Below are 25,437 nucleotides of genomic sequence, written 5' to 3' on the forward strand. Positions count from 1 at the left end.
GGCGTGATTGGCTGGAGACGCGGGCCGTGGGCGGGCCCGGACCGAGGAACTGCTCAGCGATTGGCTTGGAGGCACCAAAAAAGCCCAACTCAAACTGCTGGAGCCGACCCTCCAGGAGGCTGGCCATAGTTCCACCCATCCCTGTCGCTTAGTCAGACAGGTAAGCAAACCACAGTTGTATTGGCCACATCTTCCCAGCATCGCTCATTTTCCGGGTCCGAATGATAACAGAGCTGTGACTGGCGAATTTCCAGGGGCGGGCACTGTAGGCTTTATTCCCCGCTTCATTTCAGGACTGGCGTCTGTTCTTGGCGGGGATTGGTCCACAGGTTTATCAGCGTGATCCGGGGGCGTGGCCAGCACTAATAAAGACTGGGGCCTGAGCGGCCGCTGCAGTGAGTTCCACCGCAGCTAGAGCTCCAGGTGGTCAGCAAGAGGAGGAGCTTGGCGTTGCCGTCGGTTTCACCGCAGAGTTCCCTGACCGGGTGTCACGCCGCAGCCTCCGGAGAGGAGACAGACCTCTCCTTCCTCTGTTTGAGACATGTGAGTTGACTCTGGTGTGGGGGGCGCGACACCTCCTTGCCAACTCTCACCCCCAGCGCAGAACTCTGCGGGACCGAAAATGGCGCATTGCAGCAGCTGCAGCGACGCGGGGAACCACCGCCGCGCACCAGCCCTGGGCCGGGCCACCCTTGGGGAAGGGAGGCTGCACCTCATTCCTGCACCAGTTCCAGCCAGCATCCCACGGGCGGCGCAGGGGCGCGGGGGTCCCACTTTCGCTCCCCCTCTTCTCTCGCCTGTGGGGCTCCTCAGTCAGGTCTCTGTTGAAAGATGGTGCGTCGAGACACCGGGTAGGGGCCTACCCCAGACCCTTTCTTGTTGTTGGTTGAAGCTGTACTTAGGGCCTCTAGAAAGACAGTCATGGCCATGGGTGCACCTGCCAGTTAGTAACTTGGCTTGTCCTGCAATCTCTGACTTGGGTACCCCCCAACTCTTCTTGGCTGTGAGCAAAGCTCCAGAAACTTACCTGCCAGTTCCCTGGCGCCAGGTGAGCAGCTCAGAAAGACTCAAGGGGCAGAGGCATGTGATTCCAAGCAGCCACTCATCCCAAGGCCACCCGTGTAGGTGATGTTTTCCTATTATTGAGTCTTAGCCAAGTATTTGGAAGAGAAACAGCTGAGGATCCCCTCAACCCCTTTCCTCAACACATTCAACTTAGTTTCTGATCATCTTCAACATCACCCCCATTCCAAAACCTTGAAGAAGAACTAGGGCTAGACAAATGAAGAACTTTCCATTCTTTCCTGGAGTCCTGGTCTGGTCCTAGATGTATTTTTGATGCTTCTCTTGGTGACAGAAAAGGGAACAGATTTATTTACGTTACATAAGGGTTATAATTATCTCCGGATATTCTACTCCTGAGTGTTCCCAACTCGCTACAAGTTATTAAGTGAAATGGTCCCTTCAAATCCTTTATAACCAATTCCCCTTTTCTCTATTGGATTTCTACAGTTTTAACTGTATATGACATTCTGTGCATTTTTGGCCAAGCCCTAGGATTCCATAGGTTTTCATTTGGGGGAGGGGGAATCATCTCAGCCGACTGGTTCCCAGTAGCATCCATGTGGGAAGGAGATGGGGAAAACTTGGTGACTAGAAGGGCATCACGAGGTCTCTGACCTTAATCTTGTCATTGGTGCCACCAGCCTGGACTGCTTCCAGGACCAAACACTGCCTGCTCCCTACTCATTGAATTTTCCACTTTTAGTCAGAGACCTAGATTGCTTAGCTCAGTAGGAGCAGAGGAGTCTGGTGGCTTCCATGGCTTTCCTTTGCCTCCTTTGTGCCTCAGAGGGAAATGGGAGATGCTTCTTTTAGTGGGGATGAGTCAGGTGTCATCTGGGAGTATTACCTCTTTGAGAAGTTATTCTCTATCCTTTCAGGCTGAAATTTACTTGCTTAGTAGAGAGGAGGAACTTCTGGGCATTAGTTCTATTGTGAGTAGTCAAGGCTTTACCTTTTTGGTGACTTTGTGATGGTTTCATCCATAGCGCATTCACTTGTGGACTGCTGCTATGAGGTATGTTTTGTGGGATTCTGCTTCTGTTTGAGGAGTTATTGTCATTTCTCTTCTTCATCAAATTTGAGAGGTCCCCCTCCTGCCTGTGGGTTCCTTGGCAGAGAAAATCTCATGTCTTAGGTTAGACTTCTGGGAATTCTTTGGGGGGGGGGTGAATTTAACTTCCATGTGTTGGGGCCTGGAGAGGAGTTTATGTTGAGGATCCCACACCAGATTATTCTCCCCCTAAGGCTAAGGGGAAGAGAGCATGGTCTCTGTGTATAGCAGTGTAAACCAAGATTTCTCCTTGGCACATAAAGAACTAGGAGAGTCTCCTGGGACTTGATGCCAAATCTGGAAAAGGAAGGGACAGAATGTTTCTGATGCATGTACACTGAGGATCACATCCAGTGTTTTTGCTTCCTGTCCCTGTCATTCTTGGAACAGTCTCACAATACAATTGCTTTGGCCCCCCAATTCTAAGTGAAACCCCAGTCTTCTCTGGCAAAAACAAGGCAAGCAAACAGTCCTGACTCACTCTACTGACAGAGGCCTTGCCTTTGGTGATTCTCCAAGTTGTCCTAGAGGGGCCATCATATACTAATCATTGTGTGAAACATAACCAGCTCCCCATAAGCAGAGTCTGTTAGCTTGGCCTTTCTTTTTATATGCAGGCTCTGCAAAAAGGAGCTGTTCAGTCTGTAGGCTTGTCCTGAGGGTCAGTCGTTTGTGGACGTTTTTCCTAACCTGGATTGGAGTTTTCCAGTTTGACTTCACGTGAAAGGCTTCTGAGAGGTAGAGGAATGGCATTTAGGCCAAGGCTGGCCCATTTGTCCCAGCAGCCGTTGTGCCAGAGGATGGTGTTTGAATTTGGATAGCCCAAATGAAATCTCTTGATGTCAGCCTGGATGTCCCTGAGCCCCATCAAATTGTTATAGCATCTTTCATCTTTTACTTCTGGCCTCTCTGCTGCATCCCCCTCCTGGGTATTGCCAAGGAGCTGGAATCCCTTCTGACTGCGTACAACCTTGTCACCACTGCTTTGCTGGCATGGGGTGAGAATGCACATGATTCTTTTCTTGTCTTGGTCACTTTGTGCACTTCTCTCCACAGGTCTGCTCCAGCTCAGCCACCCACCGAAGGGGCAGAAGGGGCTGCCCCAGGTGGGGGTCCCCCTGGCCCTCCTCCTAACACGACCAGTAACAGACGCCTACAGCAGACTCAGGCACAAGTGGAGGAGGTAGGTGGATAGCTTTTTCTCTGAGAGTTTCCAAATCAAGGATGTTTGGAGGCAAGGCATCCTAGAGTTACTCAGGGCAGATGCTGTTCTTTTCCCTGCTCTAGCGGGGAGCTTAGCACCTTTGTTCTGCGCCCCCCTCAGGTGGTGGACATCATTCGTGTGAATGTGGATAAGGTCCTAGAGAGGGACCAGAAGCTGTCAGAGCTGGATGACCGAGCTGACGCTTTGCAGGCAGGAGCATCACAATTTGAGAGCAGCGCTGCCAAGCTAAAGAGGAAGTATTGGTGGAAAAACTGCAAGGTGAATGTTCTCGTCCTCTCCCTTTTCTTTTCCTTGGCCTCGATGCATAGAAGGCAGGAAAAACCCTGGGTTCCATATTCCGTCCCTCTCACCACCCAGGATCTGCGTTCTGTGCGACTCTTGGGAGAAAATCTGCACAGACCTTCTTGAGCTGCATTACCCGAGTTGGCCACCAGAGGAGGCTAGCGTACTCAGAACCACTCCCTAGGGGAGGAGAACCCTGAGGAGTTCAGAGGGGTTAGACAAGCTTCTTTTCCCCAAAGGACCCCTGGAAAAATTCTCATCTGGCCCTTCCTCAGACACACCAACCTCGACCCAATGGCTAGCTACGGCAGATATATATTTAAATACCTGCAGCTTTGGGGAATGAACAGAACCCTTTATGATGAAAACTAAACCAGTTGACCAAAGAGACAAAGTCTGTACCTTCACTGGCGTTCCTTTGAAAGCAGCAGAACTAGGAAAAAAGGACCAAGCTGCAGACCCTCTGAAGTTTTTGAGAAGCTTCAGCTGTGGTGAGGGGTTTACTGTCTGACAGGGGAGCACGAGGAGTGGAAGGCCTTCAGCTGTCCCGGGGGACATGTGGCTTCCTCCACTGTCCCCAGGACAGAGGACATGCTGCTCCCACATCGCTAGTGCTGGCTCCTTTCCTCCTTCCCCAAATCCAAGGGCTCATTTCGTGTCACTGTTTCCTCAGATGATGATCATGCTGGGAGCGATCTGTGCCATCATCGTGGTAGTTATTGTAAGTAAGTATCGCTGAGGTGGCTGGTGGGGTGAAGAGGTGGGAAGGTCCCGGAGTCTTCTCCCAGCCTGCCTGCCTGCCTGCCTGCCTGGGGAGTGGGGCTGCTCTCACTGAGGTATGGACATCGCTGCCGGGGTCAGGGGGTCATCACCTGGTTCGGGAGGGAGGAAGGGCTGAGACGAGGGACTTCCTGGATGGACAAGCCTACCCTTCGTGAGACTGGCGGGGGGGAGGTGGTCCCTCCTGTCCTGAGGAGGTGGGGCTGTGCTCTTTGTCACCGGCTTGGGATGGAGGGAGACCCTGGGGAGGGGTCACCTACAATGACAGCTGAATGTCTAGTAACCTGATGTCATTTGCCCTCTTGTTCTCTCCTCTTTCTCTTTTCCATCTGGGACCTCCTGATTCCTGTGTCCAGTTTACTTTTTTGCTTGAGAATGTGCCCCCCCTTCCCTGTACTCCATTGCCATCCAAACTCACATCCCTCTCCCTCTTTTCTCCCTGGAACTTCCCCATCCGCCTTCCTCCATCCCAGCCCCAGATCCTCCATCGCCCACTCCTCCTTTTCTGTTGCTTTCCTTTGCACTCGGTCCCGCGACACTAGAAATGCTGCTCATGGTGCAGTCTTGAAGTAACTACCTGAAGAGCAACAGCTGGCGTCTCCTTCCTACCCTCTCATGTTCTCAAGTTCCCCCAAAGCCAAAAAGAGCTGGAGGCCACAGGACAGGAAGGGGTGGAGCTGAGGTGACATGCCCTGGAAGGGGCCAAGACAGGGACAGGAGAAGCGTGTTGGTGCCTGAGGGGTTGGCAGGGGAGGCCAGGTTGCTGGCTGGTGGAGACTGGGGACAACTGGGAGGACGTCCCGGTCACTTGGAGCTCTCCTCCTGGGCCAGGCCTGAAGGGGAGCCTGGGATGGGCCCTAAGGCCAGTGTGGCAGGTAGAAAGTCAAACCTGGTTTTCACCATTATTTCTCACCTTTTAGTCCAGGATTTTCTATGTCGTCAGGGATATCACAACCTTTTATCTTATCCTCCGGAGAAGTGGAGGACACGTATGGATAACGAGACCCCAGGACCCTTGTTCCCATCCCAGAAGCAGTTCCACAAGCTTGTAGCTGGGAGGGGCTCCAGTCCGCAGTTCCCACAGCATTGTTTGTTTGTGAGGGTGGCAAATACTGTGATTTAGCCAAAGTTTGAGACTCTCCCTTCATTTTAGTTATTGGCATAGATATGGAGAGAATGCCTGTTAGTTATAGAGAAATAGCGAGTCAAGGGCCGAACTTGAAAATACCAAGCTCAGAGGAAGCCACTGAAGCTCACAAGAGCCCTCTTGCTAGGGAGGGTCCTGTCCCTCCCTTCCTGTTGGAGGTGAGGGCCCTGGAGCCTCCAGGACACCTTCTCTCCACACCACCCGTGGTTCTTGCCAAAGACAGGGGTGAGGCCCCTCCTGAGGCTGGGCCGCTCCTGAGCACTCCCGCCCACCCAGCCTTGGGAAGGAGGCTGTGGGCTGCTGCACCGCTGCGGGGCCCTCTCATCTGGAGCGGCCTCTGTTCTTCCCACTGTACGTTCCCCTTCCAGAGTGCCCCTGCCTGAGTTCCATGTGGCCCCCTTTCCTGTCCTCCTCTTTGCGTGGTTTCTGGCACAGACAGTGCGACCCAAGGACAGGAGCTGCCTAGTCTGTCTCAGGGCCGTGCTGGGCTTCAGGAAAAGGTCTGAGGGGAGGGGAGCCGGCAGGGAAGAGAAGGGGGACCGCCCAGGTCCCTCTTCCTTCCAGCAGGAGGAGGCCAAGGCTGGGCTTTCCATGTAGCAGCATTTCGGGACGCAGACCCATCTCTCCCCTCCCCACACCCTGTCCCACCTTCCCTGCGTCCTGCCCCCTGGGCGGACGGAAGAGCCGGACCAAGGCAGTCAGTGTGCCCTCCCAACGGGCCCCTCCGGGCTCCCCCTGCCTGATGCAGGGGGTCACTGCTGGAGAAGAACCACCACTGTCCTCGATGTGTCCCAGGCCTGGAGCAAACCTGCCTGCTTGGCCTGCCCCGTCCCATCACAGGAATCACCCCTGGTCTCTGTCCCTGAGGCTCCCAGATGTAGTCGGCTTTGTTCTTCTGGGGACATCAGCCCCTCTACTCTCTCTCTCTCTCTCTCTCTCTCGCCCTGCCCTGTGCCCTCTCCTGTGTCTTTGCTGTCCCCCTTCCCTCCCACCAGCCATGTGCATGAACAGATGTGCAGCTACACCCAGGGCCTGGCTGTCACGAAGCTGAGGCCCCACAGCCCTTTGGGTCGCCATGAGACAATGTGGGGGCTCCACTGTGTGTCTGCCATCCCCTCTGTCTTTTTTCCTAATCCTGGCCTCATACTTGTATAGAATGATAACAGTACTTCCACCAAAGGCATGTGGCATATTTACCAATTTCATGTATTCTGGACAAAGGCAAAAAAAAAAAAAAGAAAAAAAATTTACAACTTCCTACCACTCAACTGACGTGGCTGTTGTTTGGGTTGGAGTGATTGGGGGGGAGGGGTGTTGTTTCTAATTCTTTCTGATGCTGCCTTAGGCCGGAAGGGCAGCTTATGTGGGCTGTGAGTCTTCTTGAGATGAAAGATCTGGGTGTAGGCAGGGGAAGTGGTCTCCGCTCTCAGGCTCTCAGCGCTGGTGCCTAAAGCAGCCCAGCTTTCCAGGTGTGGGTGACAGGAAGCCAGGGCAGGAAGCCGAGCGGGCATCTCACTGACAAACACCTGCGGGTTCCCTCAGACATCTGCCACCTCCCCCCTCCAGCTGCTGGGCTGGGCCCTGAGGAGACGTGCAGTGGACGCATCCTGCACCCCGAAGTCCTTGCACACAGCGGCCTTTGCCAAGTTCCACTGCACTGGCCAGGGCTACTTTAGGAATGACTTCAGGGAGACCGCTCCCCTGCAGCAGAGGGAGTGAGGGGTCTGGAGGTGTCCTGAAATGCCCAGCAACTGTCCAAAGGGGCAGGACCTCAGTCCCAGCTCAAGGTTACACAGAGCAACTGAGATGGGGCCCCAGGGCTGCCTCTGGCGGGGGGGGGGGGGGGGGGGCGTGTGTCTTCCTTTCACATGTCCAAGAGGCTGGCAGGGGGCAGGGGGGCTCAGTGTGGAAAAGACAGGAAAGTGGAAAGGCTTTGCTTCTGAGGACATGAGGGGCTTTGATTTGGACAGAGTTCAGTGATTGTGTGTGGTTGCCCAACACCCGCCCCCTTGCCTCAGTGTCTCTCACTTGCTTCTTCCTTAATTTTTTTCTGTTACCTTTTTCTACCACCTCGAATTCAGTGTTTCAACCTCCACCCTCCTGCCTTTCTGCCACCCTCTCAGCAGTTCACATTTCTCCCTTGTATGCCATCAGTCCAGGACAGTGAAGGAAGGCTGAGGCCTGCAGACACCCAGAGCCAGAGGTCTGTGCCTTCTCCATACCATTCTTGGGCCTTTTTGAGCTCTGGGACTCGGCTGAGAGTCCTCCTGGGAGAATGTGACTGCCTCTTAAGTCTAAGGCGGGAGAGTGGCTACCCAAAGTGCCTCGGGGTCTCGGCAGGCTTTGGTGAGGCAGCTAGGAGAGAACAGGAGGGAACGACGTTGGTTTCAGCTGAGGACCCTCAAGAGCTGGGGGGCTGCGGAGGGCTGGCTGGGAGGTGGGACGCCTGGGCTTCATCCCTGGCTTGCGGTGGCGATGTCTGGAGCAGGTCGATCTCCAAGTGAGGAGGGTCAGGGCCAGAGCCGGGAGCGACCGGGCTCTTTCTTACCTTGGCGTCTCTGCAGCCCCAGGAACAGCAGGGCAAGGAGGAAGAGGCTGCTGGCAAAAAGGACTCCAAAGGCCATCCCCTGCTCTGTGGCTGACAGAAGTGTGGACAGGAATCAGTGGGCAGGAATCATACTGAGCCCTCACTGCAGTGTCTGTCCCGGCAGGAGGGACAGAGTGTGTGTGTGTGTGTATGTGTGTGTGCACACACACACGAGCGTACTTGCAGGCTCGCACGTGTTGTGTGAGTATGCCCGTGGAGGGGTTCCTGTCAGGTGTTCTGCTCTCACCCAGGGACCAGGCACACACTGGCACTGGGACCTGCTCAGGGTGCATGTCCCTGTGTTACTCCACACAGAATTCTCTACCTCTTCCCACCTCAGGACAACACATTTTCAAGTTGCTTTGCAGGAGAGGTTTTGTTTAGATTAGTTGTCGACAGTTAAACTGGAATTCTCTAAACAGCTGGGGGATGACAGGAGCTACGGCACAAACCCTGTTTTGGGGAAGCCTAGTCTCTTGAGCCACCAGGTAACGCTCATTCCACCTGGATGCCTGCATTTCCAGGTGCAGATTCTTTGTGGTATAAGATCTTATGACATTCTGTGGCCTCGGGTCAAGTTCTAGTATTTGCCCACTAACAGCAGTAAGAGGCTGAGGCTGAATGAGAATCAGGCTGCCTATTTTTCACATTTTTCAGTTTTTTATTTTATTTTTATTTTAGGGCCACACCCATGGCATGTGGAGATTCCCAGGCTAGGGGTCAAATCGGAGCTACAGCTGCCAGCCTGCACCATAGCCACGGCCACGCCAGATCTGAGCTACATCTGCGACCTACACCACAGCTCATGGCAATGCCAGATCCTCAACCCACTGAGCGAGCCAGGGATGGAACCCACAACCTCAGAGTTCCTAGTTGGATTTGTTTCTGCTGCGCCATGACGGGAACTCCCACATTTTCAGTTTTATTACTGACTAGGCAGGTGACCTCGAGCAAGTTGCTGAACATCTCTAAGTGCCGTTTACTCCTCTCTGAAATGGGAGGCATGTCGACGGCGGGCATACAGCTGAGTGCTCAGGACGATGCTGGCTTGATATAGCTGCTCAGTTAATGCAGTCAGTCCTTGGGCTTCTTGGCCACCTTCCCCTCTTTCCACACACCCCTGTCTTTAGCCTGCAGGTCCCCCAGTTCTTTTTAGGCAGCTCTGTAATTACATCTGTGCATGTGCTGTCCCTCCTGTCCCAGTGTTCCCTCCCCCCGGAGCCAGCCCACCTGGCTCGCAGGTCCCATCCCCTCCGCCTCCCAGGTCATCTTCCCTGACTGCCTGGTTTCTCTCTCTGGCTGAAGAATTGTTCAGCTCTGGTCTCTGGCTCTCAGCAGTGCCTGGTACACTTGAATCTGGGGTGTAATAAAGTTGCAGTGGGATGTGTGGTGGGAGCTGTGGAGGAAGCCACCTTGGGGAGGAAGCTGAGACTATGGGATGCAGAACAAGGCCAGGGGGCAGGAGCTGCAAACCCAAGTATGGGGGTGGGGAAAGAAGGGCACTCCCTTACCTTGTGGGGCAACCCACGTGTTGGCCACAAGGGGCTCCTCCAGGGAGATGTGGGTGACGTGGCAGGTGTAAGTGGCACCCGCAGAGCCAGGATCTGCTGTCAAGGAGGAGGAGATGCTGTAGGTGCCTGCTGCACTTTGCCGAAGGCTGGAGAAGGAGGCGTCGGAGACTGGAACCAGGGCTCCGCCCAGCTCCTCCCGGATCCATGTCACTGTCACATCCAGAGGATAATAGCCAGTGATACTGCAGATGAGGGTATGTGACAGAGCTTCATTCACCAGGCTCAGTCTTACTTTGGGGGCAGCTGGAAGAAAGGAGTGACAGAGGCATCACCAGGACAGCAGAGGAGCCTAGAGTCTTCCTCTCCTGCTGAGCATGAGAGCAGCTTGTGGAGGCTGAAGTTCCCTCCTCAGTGGGGTGCCAGGGTTGGGGAGGGGGTGAGGGGTCCACCCTGGATGTGGGACACAAGGGGCATAATTTCGACGGGGAACTGAAACATAGCAGCGAAATCAACCAAAGGGTGGCTTGCTTCTTAGCATCACTACAAGCCAGTGATTTTTTTTTTTTTGTCTTTTTGCTATTTCTTTGGGCCGCTCCCGCAGCATATGGAGGATCCCAGGCTAGGGGTCGAATCAGAGCTGCAGCCACCGGCCTACGCCAGAGACACAGCAACGCGGGATCCGAGCCGCGTCTGTGACCTACACCACAGCTCACGGCAACACCAGATCCTTAACTCACTGAGCAAGGCCAGGGATTAAACCCACAACCTCATGGTTCCTAGTCGGATTCGTTAACCACTGTGCCACGACGGGAACTCCCAAGCCAGTGATTTTAAAGACTGTCGGTGTTGAAACAGTCCTCCTGGTCAGGACCACTCCCAGCCCCTCCTTGGTCTGCAACTGCTCCTCCTTAGGATGTGGTCCAAAAGGACGGGGGTGACTGGAGACAACCAGCCAGGGTGGGGCAGCAGAGTCCTGGGCTGGGAAAGTCGCAGTGGAATTTATTATCCTAGAGTGTGATGGGAAACCCAGTCTGATGCCACCTGCACGTCCAGGTCGGAGATGGCATTGGGGCTGTGGGAATGTAGTCCTTGTGTCTGACCCCACCCCCAATAGGGATAACTCTGTCCTGGCCTTACCTTGGACATGGAGCTGGACAATCTGTTGCGTTTGGTACAGGGAGGTTGTGATCTGGCAGATGTAGGCCCCCTCATCCTTCACAGTGAGGCTGGGGAGGGTGAGGGTGGCGTCCCCAGCCACGAGCAGTTGCTCAGGGTCTAGGGTGGCGCCCTCCCGCTGGGCCTGCCCCTGCCCCATGGTGGTCCAGCTGTACACCAGGTGGCCACTGCCCCCATGCTGCTGCCGCCACTCCACGCTGGTGAGGTCCAAGCCTGGGGCCATGGAGAAGCCACAGTGCAGGGAGGCTGTGGATCCCAGCAGAAGATTCAAGGATGGGGTCTGTGTTGTCACCTGGAACTCCACTGGGGGAGAAAAAGAGAGGTGACTGTGGGCTCTCCGTCCTCGAGGCCACCTGATCTCAGCTGTGGCATGCTGTGGCGGGTTGAGAGGCAGTGTCGCAGGGTACAGCATAGTACACTTAACTATTCTGGAGTCACTCACCTCTTGCACAAGAAGAATACACATGCAAAATTATGGGTTACTGTTGATCCTCAGGTAGGGACTCCTGGAGTAGCTGGCAAAGCTTTTTGAAGCCAGGCTCTTCCATTTACTTGCTCTCTGACCTTGGGCAAGCTAGTCAGTGTTTGCCAAGCTCCTTCTGCTTGGGGCAAGGCTTCTGAGGAGACTAAAGGAGTCAGAGTTTAAAAAAGCACCCAGTGGTGGTACTTGAGCCAAACATGCTGAACCTCAGGCTAATGAGGAAAACAGTCAGACAAATGCAAATGGTGAGACATCTACAAGATGATGGCCTGGCCTCAAAAACGTCTGGGCCTTGAAGACTGTTCCAGAGGAAAGGAGGCTGAAGGGTCCCGACAGGTAAATGCAAGGCTCAGTCCTTGTTTGGATCCTGGAGTTCAAAAACCAAACCACACCCCCAAAAGCTATAGGACACCACACAAGGGCAACTGGAGAAGGTGGAATTTGGACTTTATATTTGAGAGTGTTATTCTTTCAGTTTTCAAAGGCATAAGTATAACGATCAGGGGCCGGGGATGTGGGGACAGCCCGCCCTGGCAAGGGGGAATGTTCGATCACTGAGATGGTTCAGAATTGCCAGGGCAGGGAGAGCGGTGAGAATATGCTTTTAAGTTACCTGCACACTGCACCCTCGTACGGCCTGCACCCTGGGTAGACTGCTCCCCACCTTGGGCTGCTGCTGAGGTGACGGTTTTATGATTATGGAGAACATTTTTGTCTTTGATTATAAACTAAGACATGCCATCCATGGAAGCATTTGGGATCAAGTGTAGAGCTATGTCAGCAGTTGACTTTCAATTAGTTAAGAAGGTGGGAAATACATGGCAAGGGGGGAGGGAGGAGGAGGGGATGAGGCAAGATGTTAAGGAGGATTCAGTTGGTGAATCCAGGTGCATGGTATACAGGTGTGTATTATGTTATTCTTTCACTTTTTTGTAGGTTTGAAATATTCAAAAATGAAAGGGAGCAATGCCTAGCCATGCTAGGACTATGGTTGACACTGGACAGACGTGAGGACTCCCCCTTTTTTTCTTTTTAGGGCCGCACCTGCAGCATATGGAAGTTCCCAGGCTAGGGGCTGAATTGGAACCACAGCTGCCAGCCTACACCACAGCCACAGCAACATGGGATCTGAGCCACATCTGCGAGCTATGCCTCAGCTTGTGGCAACGTGGAATCCTCAACCCACTGAGTGAGGCCAGGGATCAAACCTGCATCCTCATGGATACTAGTTGGGTTCTTAATCCACCAAGCCACAACGGGAACTCCAAGGAGCTCTTTTCTGATGTAGCAGGATAAATTTAGGTTGGACCACAGAATAGCCTGAGTGATCTGGAGCTTTCTAAGACTAGGAGGGTAAGCCCCTAAACTCCTCTGGACTGGTTGTCTCCTCTTGGAGGCAAAAGAATTGGATTCAATGAATTCTGGAGAAACCTATCATCATGTTTTCAATTTCCTATGCCCTCAGGGATATGCAAGGTTGGAGAGGGCAAGGACCGGGTTTTACTAATAAGGAACAAATTCTGTGTGCCTGTGCTCTGCTCTCATCATCTTGATGCACCAGACCAGGGGAGCTGTTCCCTGGGGAGGTGCTCAGCTCAAAAAGATGGCTGTGGGCAGCATATAAAAACAGAGCATCACAGGATTTCCTGCTGTGGTGCAGTGGGTTCAGACTCCAACCGCAGCGCCTCAGGTCACTGTGGATGTGAGGGTTAACTCCCTGGCCCAGTGCGGTGGTTAAAGGACCAAGTGCCACAGCTGTGGTATAGGTCGTAGCTGTGGCTTGGATTTAATCCCTGGCCTGGGAACTTCCATATGCCGAAGGGGTGGCCATTAAAAAAAAAAGAGAGAATAGAACATCACATGTCTTATGTCCTCAGGCCACCCAGTGAGATGAAAATTATCCCCATTTGGGGTCTTTAAGAAGAAAGGACTGAGGCCTAGGGGACACCCTGAGATGACAAATGTGCATGGAGGTGGGCTTGTCCCTTCCCTTCTCCTACTATTCCCTCATCTCTGACCCCTTAAAAAAAAAAAACAAAAAAAAACCCTAAACTTTCTGCCACTTTTCATTTTCTCACCTGCAGTTGGCACAGTCCCCTGGGGGCTCAGGGGCACATTCAGCGTGGGATGCAGAGCAGCCCCCTTCTCAGCATCCCCGAGAGTCTTCATCACCATGGAGATGCTAGGTCCCCCTCCAGACACCTGCACGTTGGTGATGAACCAGGCTGCCGTCTCCACGGTGGCCTCTTGCCTGGCCTGGAGAAAGTAGCGGGAGATCTCACAGGTCACCTCTTTCCCGCCGCAGTCAGCATGGAGCAAGGCCTCGGCCTGGGGAAGCTGCACCAGGTTCACTGGTGAGAAGGGCAGCACAGAGGTTGAGCTGGATTGAGAACACCTGGGCTGACGGGAAGCAGGTATGGGGGGCTGTCCTTGGGAACTGGGTCTAGGAACTGGAGGAGCCCAGGGCTGGGACACAGGGTGGAGGGCTCTTACCTGAGGCCTCGAAGGTAATGGGCGGGTCGTCCTTGGCCAGCGTGCCCACTTGGAAATCCGTGAGGCCTTCCAGGGAGCCATCATCCGGCACTGGCGCCTGCTTCAGCACCAACAAGGCCTTCATCTTGTTCCCACTGCTGGCAAAAGCTCCACGGTGCCCACCTTCCTCCATCAGGAAGCAGTCCAGGACCACATCCACTGCCCGCCACTGCCTTTCTACTGCAGGGAACAGGCTGGGGTGAGCACCCTCTTGTCCAGAAAGTTACTTCTATACTTGCTCCCCTCACCCTAAACTGTCCAATCATCAAGGGGTAAACTTCCCGCTTCCGAGCTGCTTCCACGTCCCTCTGTTCTTTTTTACCCAGAACCAGCTTTCTGGGAAGCACCTGCTCCTCCAGGTATTTACTTCTTGGTGGGAATTATTTAAAGTCCTGGATTTGCCTTGCTCAGGGGGTTTATGAAACTCTTATTTCCAACTATCAGTGAAAAACTATCTCTTCAGTCAAAGCAGTTCTCACCAAAAGCAAATAAATGAGCAAAACTGCCACTGGGAGAGGAGATGGTTTTGGTTGCTAGGGCGCTGGCAGCCGTCTCAACTTCTCACCCCGCCTCCAGGGTGGCAGCTCAGTGCCATTACAGGTGCCCTCCCCCACCTCTCTGGGGAGCCCCTCCCACGTGATCTTCTAGGTGGCGGGGGCCCCCTTCTTCCCCAGAAGGTGCCTGTTCCCAGGCCAGCCCCCTCCCCCTGCAGGACAGCGGCCCCACCACATCCGCTGAGAGGCCCTTTGCTTCTTAATCTGGCTCCTCCTTCCTCGTTTGGCCCTCTCCCTAGAGTTCTCAGCCTCTCCCCAGTACAACTGGTTCCTTCCGCTTACCAGCTGCGGAGCCTTCCACTTGTTGGGCTTAGACGGTGATTGGAAGCCATCCCCGGCTCCTTTCCCCTTTTGGGATCTCACGGAAGGTGGCCACCCAATGCTTCCTTAGCCCAACACGTACCACCAGCCAGCCCCCAACTCACCGGCGTCTGCCACCCGGGAGAGAAGCAAGCAGAGCAGCAGACACCATCCCTCCGCGCCCATGGGGGCTGCTCTCAGGCCCCTCTCCCCCGCTGCCCTTCCTCAGTCCCCCACGCTGGCCAGGACCCAGCTGGAGAAGGGGCTCCAAACACCCCTGCCTGGTCGGCTGCCTGGCCCTTTCTGTTCTCTCCGCCTACTTGGCTTTCGCTTTCACTTTGAGGCAGAGTCACCGTGGCTGCCTTTGCCTCTGGCTGGAGCCATTCTTGCTGGAGCCAAAGGCCTGTTCACCGTTCTCCTTTCTTTTCACCTCCGCCCCCGCAAAAAAAGTCCCCTGGTGCTTTCAGGACCTGGCTTCACTGTGTGCGCCCTTTTACTCCCCACCAATCCCAAGAAAGTGGAGACAGAAGTACAGAAGGTAGGCGGGGTGGACGAAAGGAGGAACTGACTTCAGACGCAGGTTCCCCGGTAGCAGGGACCGCCCTCACTTTCTTTGGGCGCCCCACCTGCCCGCCCCTTACCGCGGGCCTCAGAGCGTCCGCGCGGGCGAAAGCTCCGCCCCCGGGTCCCGGGTCTGCAGGGCGGCTGGGCGTGGCCTGCGCTTGGAGACTGAAATTTCCGAGAAAGCTGGAGACCTGGGCAGCTGCCGTCTGTCACTTTATTTCGCTGTTTCTAGGTCAGCGGTATAGCGCGCTGGCCTTCCGTAGGCCAAGGTGTGTTTTCCACCTGGAGCCCCAGCCCTCTTGCAGCACAGGGTGCAAGCTGGATGGCTGGGACACACCCGGGCTCTTGCTTCCCCACCCCTCCACCTCGTCCCCTGTGTCCTCGACACACCAGTCCCGAAAAGGCACATTGGCCAGTTTCCCAAGTCTGCACACGGGAAAGGGTTCTGATGAAGGGGTAGTGCTGAAATTGGGGGTGCCAGCTCTCGATCCCCCTGGATGGCGGGTGAGGTGGGATGGAAGCTCGGGCTTGATGGCAGTGATGGCTCCTCCTCCGCGGAGCGCTGGCTCAGAGGTAGGAAGCGAGCTCTGGTTTTCGGTAATCTTCCTGAATGGGGATGGCGCTGCCCTCCTCCTCCCTGGGGTAGCTGTAAGGACAAGGCTCCGCTGGCGCCACTGGACTTTCTCCGGTGTCTGCAGAGGGAGAATCGGATGAGTGTTGGCCCGTAATGGGGGAGGGGTGAAGGGTGCCTAGGTGAGCAAAGGCGGGCTATCCGCAGGGCCCCAGCTACTAGGAGGGGAAGAGAGGCAACAGGGTAGTAAAGATGGAGCTGGTTCAGTGAGGTTCCGAATTGGGTAGCAAAGCCGAGATGGTGGGTGGGTGGGAGGGGGGCAGTGCAGGAACCTATATTTTGTCTCTTACTTAATCCATATTTTCTTTGTTGATAGAGGAACAGGGCTCCGACTACGGTGAAAGCAAGAAACACTCCAGAGAGGACCACAAGGATGCGGATGCACTCCGAGCTGCACCTTTGGGCTGTGATGGGCAGGGGCCACAAGGGGGTTTTTGGGAGGGCTTAGCCCTAGACTCTCCTCAGCCCATCCCTCCTGTCACCCTTGCCTCTTCCCTTTCCCCACCTTCCTCCCCTACTCCTAGCAATGGACTGAATCCTTTCCTAATCCCTGGGCTCTGCTTCTGCCTCTTCTTCTTATCCTGCCCCTAGGAGCTTTCTGGCTGGCTTCTCTCCTGGACGCTCCTGTCTGTATTCGCTCTCTTGGGGTGGGGAGTGGGGGGAAAACTCACAAGACAAGTAGGTGGAGAGAGTTGGGACAGGAACCTGCACGACGTCAGCCAGAGTCTGAGTGTACCGGCTGGTCCTGGCCTCTGGTATTGCTGGAAAAGGAGACCAGATGAGTGGCTGCAGGGGGCCCAGAGGGCACAAGGCTAGGCTGAAGGCCGCAGTCACTCTCTACTAAGGAGGCAGAGATGGGAAGGCCGACAGCCGACTTGGCAATTTATACGGGGCTGAGCCTGGGAGAGGGGGTGCTGGTCGAGGTGGGACCCTTAAACAAAGGGTTGCGGAGAATTTACCTTCAGCATAAGGTGGGTGGGAGGGTTGTGGGTGTGGGCCTGGGGCCTGGGCTGGACCATCACACTCTGTACACTCCTTGTCCCTGCACTGCCAGCCCTCAGGGCAGGCACACTTGGCGTTGGCAGTGAGGGTGCAGTTTTGAACGAAAAGACCTAGTGACAGAGGAAGCCAAGGAACACACAAGGTTAATCTCTCCCCCACTCCTCCAGCCCCATCCCAGGCCCACCTCCTGGGACCTGCTGTCCTTCCGGTTCCCCCACCACCCCAAGACCTGCCCCTCCCTCACTGTCACCCAGTGCCTTTGCCACTCATGTTATTGTTATTTAAGAGAAACTCGGGCTTTTTAGAAGATTCATGTTTCAGAAGTAGAAACAGCTTACATGATTTTCTCTCTTACTAGTGCTTTTATAATTTCTTATTGAATTATACTTTAGAGAGGTACATGTGTCAGAAGTGTAAAGCTTGAGAACTGGGAAAATTGGACTCACAGGTGTAATGGGCGCCAATTTAGAAAGCAGTGTTCCTTTCTAGTTTCTAATGCCTCCTCCCATCCCCCCAAGAATAGCAACTAGCCTGACTTTCTAAAACCATGAGTTGGTTCTGCCAGTTTCTGAACTACATATGTGGCATCATGTGTGTGTACTCATTGTGGCTGGCTGCCTTTACTCAGCCAGGTGATTGCGTGTGATTGCAAATCCTTCATTCTCACTGCTGTATAGTATTCCACTGTGTGTGAATATGCCACGAATTATTCATCCATCCTACTGTTATTGTGCATTTGGGTAGTTTCCAGTTTTTAGCAATTAGGAATAGTGCTGCTGTGGTCCCCTATAGGTACTTAACTGTACTAGAGAGTAAAGTTGATTACTGACATCCTTTGCCTTTAAAATATAAATTGTGTTCAATGTAGAGGTCAGGTGACTGCCAATCAGTGATCCTGGGGGAGATGGGTATGAAGGGCATTGTGTGAGTTGTGTTGATGATAGGGGCGTTGAGAAGAGAAGGGTGATTCTGGGGAAGGCAGTGGGGGGCCTGGTGGGGTCCTAGGGCAGTGCACTCATGGGAGCCCAGGGACAGGAGCCCTGATAGGTGGGAGAGGGGTGCAAAAAGGAACATTCAAGGATGCCAAAGACTACTATCAACTCGAACAATTTCTTTAGCAGTTGCCTTTTGTCAGGAAAGAGTGTAAATTCCTTCTCTTCCTTATGCCTCTATGGCCTCTTGTTTCTGAATTCTGACTCATAGTTGTGCCTTACCAGGAATTGTGAGTCAATTGTGAGCCAAGGATCTGCAAGGGAAGAGTGGTGATGGGAGAGGGAATGGTGGTGGTGAAAATAAGAAGGGTAGGAAAGTCAAAGATCCAGGGGGCTTAACGGGATGGGAAGGGAAGGATTAGAGAAGGGCATTGGTTAAAAATGGGTGAAGGGTCATTGTTTTCAGTGATGAGTCTCCAGAAACTTTGGAGTTCCTTTTACCACGTGTGATCTGTGCTCAGAATTCCACAGGGATTTCAGGCACTTGTCCATCTTACAGATGCCTGAGTGCTGTGGGATGGATCGAGGGGCTGGCTCACAGAGAGGGTCCATGGCTTAGGCTTGTCTGGAGCACAGGCAAAGGAGTGCAGACTGGCTCAGGATCAGGAAAAGGCCTTCCAGTGGGGCCTGCAGAGTGAGGAGGGCGTTTGACTAAAAAATCCCAATCTCGCCAGGGTTGTTGCCAAGGAGAGAAAAGTGTCCATTAACAATCATATTTCTAGGTTAAATAGACTGGGGATACTTGTTGTGTATTATAGATGTTGCCATTTGATTGATTTGCAGTGGCAAAACTTTGTAGTTATTTTAAAGAGTACAGTATTAAAATGCCTAATCAGACCCAGGCAAGCAGTGTTGTGGCTCAGTTAAATAGTCCTCAGAAGTGCCCTGCTGGAGAACATTTGTTCCAAGAGGCCACTTTAGTTTTTTGGCCATGAAGATTCTCGGGCCAGGGATCGAACCCATTGTCATAGCAGTGACAACACTGGATCCTTAATTGCTAGGTGACCAGGGAGCTACCAAGGGGCCACTTTAAATCTGCTAATCTATGTTCATGGGTACATAGTTTCTGAAATTCTAGCTAAAATGGAGAAATAATGAAAGTATTCATAACACAACTGTAGATTTTTTTTTTTTCTTTTTATGGCCACTCCTGTGGCATATGGAAGTTCCCGGGCTAGGGGTTGAATTGGAGCTGCAGTTGCTGGCCAACGCCACAGCCACAGCAATACTGGATCTGAGCCACATCTTCGACCTACAGCACAGCTCACAGCAATTCCGGATCCTTAACCCAGTGAGAGAGATCAGGGATGGAACCGCATACTCACAGAGACGTCAGATCCCTAACCCACTAAGCCACAATGGGAACTCCCAGATATTTCATTTCTTAATTTAAAACAAGATGAAATTACAAAATAAATTAAAATACAATCCTCATACACATTCTTTTTCCTAAATTGGCTTTGGGGCAAAAAAAAAAAAAAAAAAAGATGTCCACTGGCTGGTACTGCTACATCCTTTGAACAATGTATTCCAAATTCCAAATAAATGTGCACTGAGAATGCAGCCAGTTCATCAGTGAGGGGCTGCTCATCTGAAATCTAGTGCTGGAGCCACTTCTTCCTCTGTGTTGCCTTGATATTAGCTGTAGACCCCTTCTCAGCAATGCCTCAAATTCTGCCTGCCGCTTCCCTGAGTCACTTCACCACAGCTCTCCCCACTATATCAGCGCCCCATTGCCCACCATGGGCTCCACATGCCACTGTCTTGAAGCAGCTGAAGCTCTGACTCCCCCTCCTCTCTGCTCCCCCAAACGCTCACCAGAGTTACAGTGCCGGCAGCTCTCACAGTGGGGCCGGCTGTGGTGGTCTGGTGAGAAGGACACCCCCTGTTTACATGGATCACAGCGAGCAGCCTTTCCATGCTGGTCACAGTCCTTCACCAGGAACGTTCCTGTGAGCAGAGGTCTAGGGTCAAGGGCTGCAGAAGGCTGCGCGCCCACCCTCAGGTGCGGCCTCTTGGCCACCTCAGGCTTCCTCTCCTTATTGGAGCTCAGACCCCTCTCTGCTTCCCTTTGCCCCAAGCCTGGTCCCCTCTCCCCACACAACCGGCCCTTGGCAAGGCTGCCTCTTACCTGGCTGGCACATCTGGCAGCACAGTTTTCCCTGAGCCCGGTAGTGCTTCTCCGGACAGCTCTGGGGGGCTGGGGTAGCGGAGAGCCCTGCCAGGGTACCCAGAAACAGCCAGCAGAGAGGTGACCGGGCCATGGCCCCTGCCCAGGAAGTTCTTCCTGTGCCCCACCTGTGGCCTTGGGGGAGCTGGCACCTCCCCAGCTGGGTGCTGGTGTCTCTTCTTTGCACCACCCAGGCAGGTCTTCTGGGAGTTGCCCCCCTCAGGTGGCAGGCAGACCTCTGATGCCGTTGAAGCGCTACTGTGGCTGTTTCTCACTCATGCAGCCACTGCCACTGCCACTGCCCCCACCCCTTTTCCGTGCGCTGGGTGCTGGGAGAGTATTAAAGGGCAAACTCTGTCAGAGGACCTGCGCTCTTCAAAGGCGCCCCCATCACAGCAGTCTCTCCGTGGTCTCTTGTCTCTTCCGCTCGCCAAGCATTTAACTTGTCTCCGCCTGCCTCTGACAAAATGTGGGCTGTGTTCAGCGACCCACCTCTTCTACTCATGCACCTGCATACAGAGATGCCCACACTGCCCCCCTGTTCACAGCTGCATGTCCCCACTCCTCTCCCCACACTGCCGCTTACACAGAGATGGGCAGTTTAGAAAAGGAAGGGAACCAGGACTGAGCACAGGTCCATACACTTTTATCAGAAACTCTTGGAGTCAGATCCATTCAGAGTGGTTCAGGTTTGGGGAAGAAACTAGAACCACACAACATCCTTGCAGGGCTGGGGCAGTGATCACTGCCAAGTACAACCTTTCTGCAGCAAAACTCTTGATTATTTAAGTGGGGCGGATAACAACTATAACCAGCCTTGCACCAACTGACATCTGATTTTACAGCCAAAAGAGTTTGCTAAGGGATTGTTCAGAACTGCAAACAAGGGACTTGAGCGTGGGTCTCTTCTCTGTCGGCCTGTGTGCTAGGAGCTCACACATGGTCATTTAACCTTCCTGCCAGCCTGTGAAGAACTACTGTTGTTTCCACACTGCTCATAAAACCTCACACCCCTGTAGGCTCATCTGGTTAGATCAGTTCTCTATCTCACTCTTTGGTTTCCTTTCCTCTTCATTTTTTCCATCCTCCTGCTCTTTCCCAACCTCCTCCACTCTCCAGGAGGGCCCTCTCAAGTGCCAAGCCACACAGGGATGTGATCTGAAGGGTTACTTGTGGAAAACCACCCTTTTGGCTGTATCTGGCCGGGTGCCAGAATCCCCTCCTCAGAGAGCTGTCAGCAGCAGTCCTGCCCCCACCCCCAGATTATGGCCCATATCTTCACTGTTAGTTTTGAATGTCAAAGCAGGCATGGAGAGGTGGGGTCTGGTGGGGAGGGATGAGACTCTGAAAGAATGATGAGGGGCTGGGGACCTTTAGGAAAAAACATGCCAAGGGGGGATTGAGGATGCCGAGAACTAACAGCCTCCACTAGAGCCTGGGCTTCCCCACAGAAGGCCTCTGTTCTCTAGGCCAAGTTACACCCCCTCTTCTACTCAATCACTTTTCTCAGGGTGGAAGGAGGGCGGGAGCAGGGTCTGCCGGGCTCTTCTAAAGTACCCCTGCCCAGGAGATGGAAAGCCAAGTTTCTGGCCCTTACTCTTCTCTGCCTCCTGTGCTACTTGTTTATTTATTATATATATATATATATTTAATCTTTTGGCATGTGGAAGTTCCAGGGGCAAGGATCGAATCCATGCCATAGCAGTCACAATACCAGATCCTTAACCCCTAGGCCACCGGGGAACTCCCCCTTCTGGGCTATTACATCAACTTCTGGTGAGCCTTGGCAGGTCTTGGGTTGGCTCCCTGGGCCAGACAGCCCTTCCTCTTCTCTACAGACCCTGTGGGTGCAGCCTACTAACCTCTCCCTCTGAGTCCTCCACCACCACTTTCTCTTCGGGGTTCAGACTCTCCCCACCCCTAGCTGGGACCAAAATACATGGTCTCCCAGCGGCTCTCTCCCTTTCTTGGCTCCCCAGAGACAGGCCCATAGAAGCCTTTCACCTCTGACACTTTTGAGAAGGTTATCTGGAGCAGGGGCGGCAGCTGGACATTGGCTGAGGTCCACCCGCTCCTTATACCTAGGCATGTCACCCCGTACCTTGAGGTCAGGGCAGGTCCTGGCAGAATGGGGAGAGGCAGCACCAGGGACCTGCACGGACTCCTCTGGGTCAGGTGTGATGGTCACCTCAGCTCCTGCTTCCTCTTTCAGCTGAAGTCCCCATCCTTCCTCTCTGCTTCTGAGTATCCCCGTAACATATGCCCTGCCACAGGGCCCAGATTTGGGACATGGAGCTTTCTTGAATTTTCCTCCAAGTGAGCTATAAGCAGAAGGCTGTTAGGTGTGGCAGAACTTTCACTGAAGCTTTAAATCTCATAAGGGTACAAGTTAAAAGCACACGTTGGATATTCTGGTTCTTGATGGTCTTTCCCATGAAGCAGTAGGAACACCGAGCATCCTGGCTCACCTCCCTCCTTCTGCTACAGACCACCTTCCAGAAGCCTGTCAGGCGTCATGTCTCCCCTCTTCAGCCCCTAATCCCCAGATCAGTCTTGGTCCTTTATAAATCCATAACCAAGTCTTAGACGGAACTAAACTCTCTCCAAGATCTTTCCTTCGAAGGAGACATCAGAAATCATGTTCCCCAGCCTTATTAATCAAACCCTTAGTTTTTCTAGCCTTCTTTGTCTACCACTCCCTTTCTTCTTCCTCCAACCCCCTCAGCCCCTCAACACTTTCAATCCTGCTTCCCAGCCTCACTCTGAGAGACCAGCTGGGCAGGACAGTGGGGTGAGGTGCTTAATGAGGGTTTGGGTGCTCACATCCCGGATCTGTAATTTGCACTCCTGGGACTCCTCAGTCTGGGTGACACTGGGGACTGACCAACTCTGGGCATTTCGTCCATCCTCTGATCACTTTGAAGTATCTCAGCTCCGGCTCCTAGGGCCTCCCAGCACATGGGGCACCCACCACATAGGAGCTGGTCTAGCCTCAGCTCTGTGCCCTGGCTGTTCTATTGAAGTTTCAGGGGACCCAAGGCCACAATGACGGTGTAAGCTCCACTCTGCATTCATTTAACAGCTGTTTGTTGCGTGTCCATTCTGCTTCAGGTACCAGTTAAGTAACGAAGACTAAACAAACAACGAAGAAAAAATTAACAGCTAGTTTCTGCTCATGTGGAACTGACACAACAGTGAGAGGCAGACACTGATCAGATAATTTCGAAGGCAATGTGAAGTTCTTGGGAATGGCCATCATTGCAGCACCATGAAGGCGAGGTTCAGGGTGCAGGGGTGGGAGGGCTGGGGGGGTGCTTCAGCCCGGAAGAAAAGTTTAGCTGAGGTTTGTGGGCTCTCAGCAACCCGCCTTCTTGAGAAATGTTTCTTCCTTCAGTTTGGGTTTCCAGACCCCACCTTATTCTTTCTCTGACCACTTCTCTTCTTTGATCAGCGGTAGTTTTTCTTTTCTTAAATACAGAGTATATAAATTAGGGGCAATCTGTCCCTCAAAGGCTTGGTAGAATTGCGTGTGTGCATGTATTTTTGAGTGTAGGTTTTTCACTATTGATTTAATTCAGATTTTCAATTTCTTATGGAGTCAGCTGTGGTAGGTTATATTTTTCTGGGAGATTGTCTACTTAATCTGTTTCAGATTTATGAGCAGAAATGTTTAAAATCACCACTAAATCTATAGTTATTTCCCCCCTTTTCTCCCAAAATTATTTGTTTAAAGTTTCTTATTTTTTCTTGATACACTTTGCCAGAAATAAGTCTAATTTGTTAATTGCTTAGAAGAACTACTTTTTGATTTCACCATGTTTTCTTATTATTTCTTTGTTTTCTGTTTCATTTTACACTCTGATCTAATTTTTAAACCATTTCCTTCCTTTTTACACTCTTTGGATTCATTCTGCCATTCTTTTTCTTTTTTTTTTTTAAATCTTTTTTTTTTTTTCCCACTGTACAGCAAAGGGGTCAGGTTATCCTTACATGTATACATTACAATTACATTTTTTCCCCAGCCTTTCTTCTTGCCATTCTTTTTCTAAGTTCTTGCTTGCTTCATTAATTTTAAATTTTCTTCTTTTCTAATATATGCATTTGAAGGCTATAAACTTCCCTCTAAGAACTGCTTTAGCTACATCTCATAAGTTTGGCTACACTGTGTTTTCATTACTGTCAGTTTATTTTTTCCCATTATTATTTATTTTTGACTTCTGTATTATTTATAAGTATATATTTACATTTCCAGATATATGAAGTTTTAAAATGTTATTAAATTAAATTTTATTTTAATGTGGTCAGAGATGTCATCTGTATGTGTAATATGGAAGGCAGAATGCTGGTGCCCCCATGATGTCTCCAACTCTAGAACTGACTATGTTACGTTACATGGCAACAGGTTATTTGAGCTGCATATGGAATCAAGGTTGCTGATCAGTTGACTTGGAGGTGGGGAGGTTATTCTGCATTATCCAGGTGGACCCCATGTAATAGTTATAGGAAGAGGAGGGAGAAGAGAAAAAGCCAGAGAGTTGTCAGCAAGAGATGGGTACAGCCTAATGCCACTGACCTTGAAGACTAAAGAAAAAGACTCTGAATTACAAAATGTGGGAAGCCTCTAGAACTAGAAAGAGCAAGGAAGCTGATTCTTCCCTAGAGCCTCCAGGAAGAAAAACACCCTGCCAAAACACTTTGACACTTTGATTTTAGCCTAGTGAGAGCCACTTCAGGCTTCTGACCTACAGAACTCTGACAATAAATTAGGGTTCTTTTCAGCCACTAAATTTGTGGTCATCTGTTACAGCAACACAGAAAACGAAAACACATAGCTCCTCTGGCATTTGTTTGAGATTTACTATACGGCTGTAAATGTTCAATATGTACTTGAAAAAAGAAGTGTATTTCTTTCCTTTTTTTTTTAATAGGGCCACACCTGCATCATATGGAAGTTCTCAGGGCAGGGGTTGAATTGGTGCTGCAGCTGCCAGCCACAGCCACAGACACAGCAACGTGGGATCCAGATCACATCATCGACCTACACCACAGCTCACAGCAATGCCGGATCCTTAACCCACTGAGCAAGGCCAGGTATAGAACCCACATCCTCATGGACATTAATTGGGTTCTTAACCCACTGAACTATGATGGGAGCTCCAATAAGTATATTTTTAATTCACTAGTCTATAAATTTTTTGATTTTGTATTTCATCAGTGTAATGATTTTGAGAATATATCCTCAAATAGATAAAATATTTAAATATAAATATAGTCATAGATTATGTACTCAAATATAAATTCTATGAGTTTACATAGACATTAAAAAGGATGAGATAAAATTACATAGTCACATATAAAAATATAAAGGATGACAAAACATTGGAGAG

General features: G+C 52.1%; 3 protein-coding genes and 1 long non-coding RNA gene across 7 annotated transcripts; 2 read left to right on the forward strand and 2 right to left on the reverse strand.

The window, feature by feature from the left end:
- Positions 1–116: 116 nt before the first annotated feature.
- VAMP1 (vesicle associated membrane protein 1) lies at positions 117–13,522 on the forward strand. 2 transcript variants are annotated; one of them, XR_007135888.1, is made up of 7 exons: positions 117–160; positions 294–543; positions 3,173–3,299; positions 3,441–3,599; positions 4,297–4,348; positions 13,183–13,278; positions 13,390–13,522. XR_007135888.1 is itself a non-coding variant. In XM_047787755.1 (6 exons), coding segments are annotated over exons 2-6 (357 nt in total). In that variant the 5' UTR covers positions 118–160; positions 294–541; the 3' UTR covers positions 4,777–6,818. The 2 variants fall into 2 exon arrangements, 1 of the variants encoding a protein (XP_047643711.1); XM_047787755.1 differs by lacking the exons at positions 13,183–13,278; positions 13,390–13,522 and adding an exon at positions 4,760–6,818 and having other exon boundaries at positions 118–160.
- Positions 6,734–15,285, reverse strand: TAPBPL (TAP binding protein like). 2 transcript variants are annotated; one of them, XM_047787751.1, is made up of 7 exons: positions 14,817–15,285; positions 13,799–14,014; positions 13,384–13,656; positions 10,786–11,127; positions 9,649–9,951; positions 8,099–8,188; positions 6,734–7,905 (listed from the first exon to the last, which is right to left on the reverse strand). In XM_047787751.1, the coding sequence occupies exons 1-7, from the start codon at positions 14,875–14,877 to the stop codon at positions 7,862–7,864; spliced, it is 1,329 nt and encodes a 442-aa protein (XP_047643707.1). In that variant the 5' UTR covers positions 14,878–15,285; the 3' UTR covers positions 6,734–7,861. The 2 variants fall into 2 exon arrangements, with proteins under 2 accessions (XP_047643707.1, XP_047643706.1); XM_047787750.1 differs by having other exon boundaries at positions 13,799–14,017; positions 14,817–15,284.
- LOC125131317 (uncharacterized) lies at positions 13,903–18,717 on the forward strand. Its single transcript, XR_007135889.1, has 2 exons — positions 13,903–14,036; positions 16,203–18,717. It is a non-coding gene; the product is annotated as an uncharacterized LOC125131317 (long non-coding RNA).
- Positions 15,452–20,518, reverse strand: CD27 (CD27 molecule). 2 transcript variants are annotated; one of them, XM_047787753.1, is made up of 6 exons: positions 20,012–20,518; positions 19,699–19,830; positions 16,846–16,998; positions 16,558–16,647; positions 16,177–16,290; positions 15,452–15,947 (listed from the first exon to the last, which is right to left on the reverse strand). In XM_047787753.1, exons 1-6 carry the CDS (start codon positions 20,142–20,144, stop codon positions 15,823–15,825), a joined length of 747 nt encoding a protein of 248 aa, XP_047643709.1. In that variant the 5' UTR covers positions 20,145–20,518; the 3' UTR covers positions 15,452–15,822. The 2 variants fall into 2 exon arrangements, with proteins under 2 accessions (XP_047643709.1, XP_047643710.1); XM_047787754.1 differs by lacking the exon at positions 16,177–16,290 and having other exon boundaries at positions 20,012–20,498.
- Between the last annotated feature and the right edge of the window lie 4,919 nt (positions 20,519–25,437).

The sequence above is a fragment of the Phacochoerus africanus genome, chromosome 7 (genome assembly GCF_016906955.1).
Source record: "Phacochoerus africanus isolate WHEZ1 chromosome 7, ROS_Pafr_v1, whole genome shotgun sequence".
In the NCBI taxonomy this organism is placed as follows: Eukaryota; Metazoa; Chordata; class Mammalia; order Artiodactyla; family Suidae; genus Phacochoerus; species Phacochoerus africanus.

Coding starts and splice junctions, on each gene's coding strand:
- CD27 (XM_047787753.1), bottom strand. CDS start 20,144: ATGGCCCGGTCACCTCTCTGCTGGCTGTTTCTGGGTACCCTGGCAGGG. Junction 19,831..20,011: donor CTGCCAGATGTGCCAGCCAG/GTAAGAGGCAGC, acceptor CTCTGCTCACAG/GAACGTTCCTGGTGAAGGAC. Junction 16,291..16,557: donor TCTCTCCACCTACTTGTCTT/GTGAGTTTTCCC, acceptor TGCCCATCACAG/CCCAAAGGTGCAGCTCGGAG.
- VAMP1 (XM_047787755.1), top strand. Junction 3,300..3,440: donor CTCAGGCACAAGTGGAGGAG/GTAGGTGGATAG, acceptor CGCCCCCCTCAG/GTGGTGGACATCATTCGTGT. Junction 3,600..4,296: donor ATTGGTGGAAAAACTGCAAG/GTGAATGTTCTC, acceptor CTGTTTCCTCAG/ATGATGATCATGCTGGGAGC.
- TAPBPL (XM_047787750.1), bottom strand. CDS start 14,877: ATGGGCGCGGAGGGATGGTGTCTGCTGCTCTGCTTGCTTCTCTCCCGG. Junction 11,128..13,383: donor GGGGACTGTGCCAACTGCAG/GTGAGAAAATGA, acceptor TTTCTCCCCCAG/TGGAGTTCCAGGTGACAACA. Junction 8,189..9,648: donor CACGTGGGTTGCCCCACAAG/GTAAGGGAGTGC, acceptor CACTTCTGTCAG/CCACAGAGCAGGGGATGGCC.